Source organism: Mixophyes fleayi, chromosome 1 (genome assembly GCF_038048845.1).
Source record: "Mixophyes fleayi isolate aMixFle1 chromosome 1, aMixFle1.hap1, whole genome shotgun sequence".
In the NCBI taxonomy this organism is placed as follows: domain Eukaryota; kingdom Metazoa; phylum Chordata; class Amphibia; order Anura; family Limnodynastidae; genus Mixophyes; species Mixophyes fleayi.
This window is the reverse complement of record NC_134402.1, coordinates 356,297,123-356,306,159: the sequence shown is the minus strand read 5'-3', so window position 1 is coordinate 356,306,159 and position 9,037 is coordinate 356,297,123. Positions and strand designations below refer to the sequence as shown.

At 39.2% G+C, this 9,037-nt stretch overlaps 1 protein-coding gene across 2 annotated transcripts in view; it reads right to left on the bottom strand.

Moving 5' to 3' along the window:
• Window positions 1-4,184: 4,184 nt before the first annotated feature.
• Window positions 4,185-9,037, bottom strand: part of CLIP1 (CAP-Gly domain containing linker protein 1) — a 90,626-nt gene continuing 85,773 nt past the window's right edge. For both annotated transcript variants that reach the window (XM_075177888.1, XM_075177879.1), the window contains 4 exons: window positions 8,160-8,319; window positions 7,768-7,823; window positions 6,473-6,600; window positions 4,185-6,115 (listed from right to left, as the gene is read on the bottom strand). In XM_075177888.1, coding sequence (XP_075033989.1) covers window positions 5,887-6,115; window positions 6,473-6,600; window positions 7,768-7,823; window positions 8,160-8,319 — 573 coding nt within the window. In that variant the 3' untranslated portion in view covers window positions 4,185-5,886. The remainder of the gene's footprint in view (window positions 6,116-6,472; window positions 6,601-7,767; window positions 7,824-8,159; window positions 8,320-9,037) is intronic.

Sequence of the window (9,037 nt, the reverse complement as noted above, 5' to 3'; positions counted from 1 at the left end):
AACAACGGTCACTCAATAGTCAGATCAAACCTCCTGATCTTAGATAGAGCCCAGACCCTCCTGTACTTAACCCCTTCCATTACTTTGTGATGTCACAGGGGCCCCAGCTGTTCCTTGCTTCCTGTGGGCTGCCTCCCTCTTGATCACAAAGCATTGCTGGATCCGGCTAATGGGTAGCATTTAATAGCGGAGTCGGCCAATGTCCGATATTCCCCTTATGATGCCCAGTCTTGTCACACCTAACTTCAGCTATCATGTGCAAGTCAACAGCGGTTATTGTCGTGACAGGTACCAGAACTATGCACACAGAAGGTAGGTCAACACCCACATTAAGTGTCATACAGCAAGGAGCTCTGGATTTCACAAGACTATAATGGGTTAAATAAGAAATATTACAACAAATAACCTGACAATTAATAATTAGGCTCCTTTTTTAAGAACCATTCTGGGAGCCTCTTATAGCCAGTCTAGCACCAGTAGGGGATCCAGGAATGAGATGGGCAGCACCTTGGTCTCTTGTCAAGCGCCAGGGATAAAATGGCTGAGATATCCAGGAAAAAAGGCTGTGTATGGAGACTAGATAGATAGATTCAGTGGTGAAGGTTGTAGTAGCTAGACGTCTGGACTGGTTAGGGGTTACGGCTTCTGTTGGACTTGTCGAGAAGCTGAGGCTACAGCGAAGGATTGCAAGGACAAGATCATCTTCCTTCACCTCTTTCCCTGTAGATCTTGTGGATGTGTGTATCAACTGCAGGGTGACATTGAAGCAGACCTCTGGCTTTCCCAGCAGCGAGAAGAGCCGTGTGTCCACCAGACTGCACCTGGAATGGATAGCCCATAGATTTGCTAAAGAGACCAGGTTTTGCATTGTTAGCCTGTATATTATTTTGAAAGGTTACAGAATAAGTGCTAACCTTTTCATTTAAAAGTGCTATAGCAATGTTGGTTAATGATTCTATTAAAGTATTATTTTAGTCAAATATTTGTATAAAATTCATTCCCATGTGCATGGAAATGAAAGTGGATGATAGGCTGATAAGCACCTATACGAAGGTACTGATCACTAACATACCCTGAGCGGGTTTATTATGCTATCGTATGGTTAAATGCTCTCTGTAAGCTATTTTGTAGGTTTGGGGCAGGAGTTATTGCCAGTATACTTTGGGTACACTATCCGATGGCCAGTGCTGGCTTCCATATTGTGACTATTTACATTTTTTTTCAACTAAGATGAGCATATTTACAGTATGGTCTCCAGTTTTTACATGTAATATATCCCCAATTTCGATGGTTACACATGTATAGTACTTCCTTAACATATACACTATATGGACAAAAGTATTTAGCCACACCTGTTAATTATTGAATTGAGGTATTTCAATCAGACCCATTGCCAGAGGTGTATAAAATCAAGCACCTAGCCATGCAGTCTCCATTTGTAAACATCTGTAATACAAAAGGGTCGTTCTGAAGAGCTCAGTGACTTCAAGCGTGGTACTGTGATAGGATGCCACCTTTGCAATAAGATGGTTCATGAAATTTCTTCCCTGCTGGATATTCCACGGTCAACTGTGGTATTATTAGAAAGTGGAAGCGTTTAGGAACAACAGCAGCTCAGCCACGAAGCAGAAGGCCACGTAAAATCACAGAGTGGGATCAACAACTGCTAAGGCGCATGGTGCAGTAAAGGCACAAATGCTCCGATTCCATAGCTGAACAGTTCCAAACATCCACTGGCATTAATGTAAGCACAAAAACTGTGCGTCGGGAGCTTAATGGAATGGGTTTCCAGGGCCGATGCGGTTGCATGCAAGCCTCACATCACCAAGACCAAGTGTCAGATGGAGTGGTGTAAAACACACACTGGACTGTGGAGCCGTGGAAACGTGTTCTGTGGAGTGACGAATGACGCTTCTGTGTTTGGCAGTCAGATGGGCGAGTCTGGGTTTGGCGAAGTTCGGTGGAGGCGTATGGGGCTGTTTTTCAGGGTTTGGAATAGGTCCCCGCCAGTGAAGGGCAATCTTAATGCTTCAGCATACAAAGTCATTTTGGACAATGCTATGCTTCCAACATTGTGGCAATAGTTTGGGGAAGGTCCTCTTCTATTCCAACTTGACTGTGGCCCAAGGCACAAAGCAAGGACTACAAAGACATGTAGAAGAACTTGACTGGCACAGATACGGGAGAGAGAGAGATGGGGGGAGAGAGAGGGGGAGAGGGGGGGGGGGAGAGGGGGGGGGGGAGAGGGGGGGGGGGGGAGAGGGGGGGGGGGGAGAGGGGGGGGGGAGAGGAGGGGGAGGGGGGGGGGGAGAGGAGGGGGAGGGGGGGGGGGAGAGGGGGGGGGGAGAGGAGGGGGGGAGAGGAGGGGGGGGGGGAGAGGGGGGGGGGAGAGGGGGGGGGGGAGAGGAGGGGGAGAGGGGGGGGGGGAGAGGGGGGGGGGGAGAGGAGGGGGAGAGGGGGGGGGGGAGAGGGGGGGGGGAGAGGAGGGGGGGAGAGGGGGGGGGAGAGGGGGGGGAGAGGAGGGGGGGAGAGGGGGGGGGGAGAGGGGGGGGGAGAGGGGGGGGGGGGGAGAGGGGGGAGGGAGAGGGGGGAGAGAGAGAGGGGGGAGAGGGGGGGGGGAGAGAGAGGGGGGAGAGAGAGGGGGGAGAGAGAGAGGGGGGAGAGAGAGGGGGAGGGGGAGAGAGAGGGGGGAGAGAGAGGGGGAGGGGGAGAGAGAGGGGGAGAGAGAGTATATACACACACACACATATAAAGGTCTGCTATAAGGTGGTATGCCATACTGCACACTTCTATTGCTTTGATTGTAAAACTATAAAGTTCCACTTTCTTACATTTTCCATACCACTTCTAAATGTCCACTTTAACCAGTGTGTGTGTGTCAATCCGCCCACTGCTTTCAGGGACTCAAGTAATAGGGGAGAACCTGCCCAGGCCCAGGACCTAAAAGGACACACAACTGTGACTTTCTACTATTCTCTAACATACATCTTTAAGAGCAGATTATTCCTAATCTCAAGGGTTATTTATTTGAAAACGCCTCAGCGTTTCGGATGTTTTACCGCGATGTATAGAAATCACTTCAGTATTTTTACTGATGGTTGTCTATTGGATACAATAGCACATGGACTGCTGCAGTTCATTTATGTGTTATAGGTATGTATGTAGCTGGTTTCCTTTTCTGTAAACGGAGAATGATTTTATATATTTATTATGGTGCAATACTTTACATGGGATGTATTCCATTGAGAATAATGGGAGATTCCTATGGGCTTGATTAGGCTCAACCTCTCCTCCGACCCATATCAGTCTGTGAAAACATTAGCCTGGGTCCCAAGTCCCATATATGGTATTATGGAAGGTGAGGAAAGACCTACATTTAAGGCAAAGTGGGAGCATGACAGAGAATTAACTGTAATGTCCAAACATTGGACAAAGATACACATCCTCACCCATAAGAATCATCTAAACAGCAGGTATAAATTTGGACATGATTGTACCGTGCTGGTATGTTAGATAAAATAAATAAGTCTTGAGTGGTGCTGTCTGCCATATATGAACTTATGTCTGGTTACTGGCACTATTCTCCCTAAAGACCCAAATTACTCTCTGATCAACCACCATGGCATCCCGGGATTAAAGTGTGTCCCCATACGTTTTTACTGGAAACCCTCAGAAGCGCTCAATGAACGGATAAGAAGTAAGTAAATCAAATCTCGGCAATGGAGGAAATTGTTTTGACACATCTAATGGCTAGATTATAAAAACAACACAAACAACACCAGAGTACTAGTTTACTCATTGGCATATAGAGTAACTAAAGTAATTGGAGATGATGACCATGTCCTATTTTCTTGGACCCTTTTGGTCCACTTATTTGTTTTGCTCTATGCAACGCTTTTATAAGTAAACAATCCACAGGAAGACCTCTGTCATTCACCTTTATTATACTATTATTGTACATGGAAATACAGACTTGGCTGCATCCTCACCAATTTTTTCTTTATTTTTGTGACGTGATACCATTAGTTTGAACACATAGGACATGTCTGCTTTTTTTTTTTCTTTTCAAGATCAAACTAAGACGGAAGAAGTGATCAGTATCACACTTTGTACTACTTTGTTATTGTTTATCATGGTGAAATGATCTGAATAAGATACTCTATAGGAATACAGACAAAACAGTATTTTCTGATTTTTATTTATTTTTTAAGATGCAGATGTAGCTTTTCAAAAAGAGTTCTATAGATTTTCTGACAAATTATACTTGAAATATTATATTTCATAAAATATCAGCAAATTTATAAAGTTAATACAGCTTTTAATGGCCAATTACAAATTCATTCATGGAAAGTCAGGTACAGAATTCTCAATATAAGAAAACCCACTAAAGAACAAACGTTTTACATGAACAATAAATATGTACTGGATATTAACACATTATATTGATAGAAAGGTTTTGTTTTTAATCACTGTTAAACCCTTATTTGGAGAGAATATGTATATTTACAGCATCCATTCTTACATCTACTATACACTAATGCAACAACTAATTCATATACATATTCAAATAAATTTCCCTATCAATCTAATTTATTAATTTAGTAAGTCTATAAACAAATTTGTACAGTAAGGTGTCAAGAAAAGGTATTATGAATAATCATAATTTAATCTTGTTACAAGAGGGAGGAGGGATTAATTTATTCAAGAAAATAGAAGAAACATAGAAAATTAAATACTGCAATAGTTTATATTATTTAAAGGATGCCCAGGATATAAAATCCAATATTCAATTACAAATGTAAAAACTCTATTCACGGATATGTTTTGTTATATGGGTGGCGTTTTTGTCTGAGGCACAAACAGAACCAGACTTGGAGTTTTTAGACTGGCAGACAACAAAAGAAAAAGAAGAAAAGGCTCACAACTTGTGAAAAGTCTAATGATTTTACGGGTATAGGTGGCAGCTGGCAAACTACCCAGCTGAGAAGAGTCAGCAGCATGTTATTAAAATAGTGGTCACACCGTACCATGGTCTGGTAAAGTGGACAATAAAAAGGGATAAAATTATGCAATCTTGTTTTCAGATCTTTAACAGGCAAGATTCGCTTAACACATAGATATATTAGGGGTTCTCAGACAGAAAAATGGTTAAACGTTACACAAAATGCTTGTTATTAAATATTCCAGTCATGGAAAACAGTGGCAGTAATACTCCCTTATAAAAAAGAGGGACCACTACTGAATGTGTATACCAAATAAAACATGGACATTTCATTATGTTATGTCATTCTGAATACTGTTTACAAAAACTGTAGTTTGTATGTTTCAATGCATAGAAGTGTCAGCAGGATGTTACCATTACATCCTACACCACTGAATACAGATTGTGTTACGGCAGATATGTTAGACACATGGTCACCTTTCTGGACAGCATTCATTTTCATTGGTTTACAATTTTTGTGCAACTGTAAGCATTTTTATCATTGGTTAAACCTGTATTTTTCTTCTATTTGTTCACCGCACATTAAATTAGTGAAAAAAATGAAAACCTGATATGTAAATTACATCCAGTGTCACACGTTGAAGGCATTTAAATGTACAAATGTAAATATAGTAGTGCAAATATATAACATAAGATTAATACACATGTACTGACATCTGGTGAATTTTTAACACAGAGGTAAGATTAGATGAGGTTTCACTCTCATTAGAGCCAATCACTTTGCAAGCCCTTAAATGGTATAATGAAGCAAAGCTTAACACAGATTTCATTTGTTTACAATAACAGTCCCAGTTCAGCCAATGCAGGGAAACAATATGAGTGTAACTGAAGCAGTAGTAAATGTTTGTCTGCAGATAGGATCAGATACTGCAGAAATTTTCAAATTAAAATGTCTCATCGTCGTTGCAGCTGTTTGTCCAGTGCCCAAATACCTCACAGATGTCACAATATGGTCGTTCCTCTTTTCTGTTACCATGGAAGTTGGAATGAGGAGGAAAGTCAGTCAATTGGGCCTGTGTTGGGCAGTCTTCTGTATCATGGAGATCAAAACAGTCACAAATATCGCAGAAAAGACGAGGGGGCACTTTCTTCTTGGCTTGAGTACCATTTAAACTGAAAACATAGCAAAAAAAAAAAAAAGCACAGTCAGCATGTACCTAAGCAGTGATAAACATATTTTCTTCTCCATTACTCATTATAATTAAATGTTTTAAATAGCTTGTCAAAGTGCAGTTTGTAGAAAATGAGCCATCATTAGTACTTGGTGTTGCTTTGTTGCACAGAATGTAAAAATGAATGCACAAATGAATATGATGATAATTTCATTTAGTTCATTTGATGACTAATTAGTTTGCAGGCCAGGTCAACTGACTAAATTACCTGTTTTAAAAGCATCCCAGCACTTCTTCTAATTAGCAATATTTAAATATGTATACATCACATAGTTTACATTTTCATTGCAACATATACCTGTCATGGTTCCCCATATCGTCCACATTGTTGATATTAAGTGACGCTTCAACCATTTTGTCAATCTTTTCTTTTAAATTATCGTTTTTTTGTTGAAGGTCAATGATGACAGAATTGAGAAAATCAATCTGGTAAAATAAAAAACAATAAAAAAAACAAACAAACATTACTAAGGAACAGTAAACAACAGCATATTCTGGCTCTAAGTTAACATTGATTTGTTTCTGATATTTTTTACCCATTCAGAATCCTATTTTACAATTGACATTAATGGTTTAAGTATTTTACTGTACTAGCTTTATGTGAAGCAACACTACACCATTTTGGAATGTAAACCACTTGCAACTTCAGAGCATGAGCTATCTATATCTACAGACAGTATTCTCTTTTTGTGAGCTTACATTTTTTTAAAAAATAATTTTCAGTGCAGAAGAGAAAAGGGTGAGTTGGGGAAGGGTAACAGAAACTTAGAGATACACATATACAAGTTCAAAATGGTTACAGAAGCACAATAATTATATTTTTTTGGAGCAATTACACAAATATACAAAACAGAAAGAAAAAAGGTATAATAAAGTATGTTTCATATAACCGAGGAGGTGTAGCCAAGGGTCCCAAACCAAGTGATATTGATCTAGAGTTTTAGGTCATAAGATTGCAATATTTTGTACCGCACACCAGACCTTGTTATTTATTTAATTTAGGGTGGGTAGATAGTTTTCATTAAGATGCTATTGCCGTTTTGGCAGCTGAGAGAATACTGTATATAAGATTATGGGTTTATTTATTAAACTGGGGATAGGTTCTTTTCCAAAAAGTTATGGATATATTGACATTCCCACCATATATGGATTAACCAGCCATCCTACAATTCATCCAACATGAATGTTAAGCAGTTGGACATCACTTAGGAAATTTAGTTGGGGTTATATACCATCTTTATAGTAAATTAGACAACTTTTCTATGAGAGTGGTACATATAGCTGAATTCCATATGGAAAGCCACTCATCATCATCTAATGTTTCATTTAGGTGGGTCTCCCATTGGATCATATAGGCAACACATTTGCATCACCTTGAAAAAACATAACAGCAGCATCCAACTTGTGGATCAGCCTTCCCTTATTACCACACACCCCTTCCCCTTGGTGAGGAGCAAGCGTTTGAAGACTTGATGCTGTCTAATGCAAAATTGAAAAGAAACCGGAAGTTTCACTGCCATTGAGAAGCCCCCCACTCTCACTCTGAAAGCCATACATAGGATTTACATGGATCTTTTTGGTGATAATTTATACCTGACTTTCCATGGATGTGCTATCCTCCTGGTACTGGCTGTTGAATGATGCATCGCCTAATTTAAATGTAAAGTGCATATTTAAACATGCCTACACAACAAAACATAATATTGACAAAGTAAACTAAAGTCTTGGAAAATATACTTATACATTTAAATACATGTATTATGTAACATTTCTGAATCCCTTAAACACATACACTATCGTCATATTACACAGTGGTGTACAGAGCATGACTGGTGCTTACAATCTAAATTCCCATGAATGTACCACACACACACACGTTCATTTTAATCTTAAGTCAATTAAACTACAGTCCAATGTTATTGGACTGTAAGGGGAAAGCCGGAGCACCCAGAGGAGTCCCAGAGCTAAATAACTGTAGTATTTACCTGATGAGTTTGATAAGTTGTTAAGCTTAATCTTGTTCTCTTTCAGTTCCTTCTCCAGGTTTTGCACCTTTTGCTCCAACTTAAGTTTTTCAGACTCCAGTGACTTTACTGCTGACTGTAAAGTTCTTGCAGACTCATTCTCTCCCCGTAGTAATGTAACCTAGTGAAATGCCAAAGAATATTAGTACTTGGACTAACACTTACACAATGTTTCACGTGTATATGAGAAAACATAAAGGAGAATGTTATGCAGGAGGAGGTGCAAGTTAGCTACGTGATTAAAAATTACTATAGTAAATAATTTCTTGCCATAATCACCCATATTTAATGGTCAACTTTAAAAGTGAAATTTTCACAAATAAGCACAGAGTTAAAATCACCAATACTAGATATAATATTCACCACACCACAAATTATAATAAACATATACATTTATAAGTAGTACCTAATATCAGAAAACATTTATCTCTAAAAAATATATATATTAAAACATTTTTTGCTGTAATGGGGTTAACAGAATAGACTCTTAGGAAGCTAGTAATAATGACAGCATGCCGACATGTGTAGATATAAATGGATACTTAGCAAGTTAGTAAATCTCAGTCTCGTTACAGTCAGAAAATGTACTGAAGTATAAATAATCCACACTAATGGTACCAGCTAATTTATTGAAAAGTAAGGTATGATGAGATAGAAACAAATTCCGCAAGAAATATCCAATGAGAATGAAGTCCTAGAGGAATATCCAATGAAAATAAATTCCTAGAGGAATATCCAATGAAAATAAATTCCTAGAGGAATATCTAATGAGAATAAATTCTCAGTAGAGATTCCTCGAGGAATTTGTTTCTATCTCATCATACCTGATTTTTCAATAA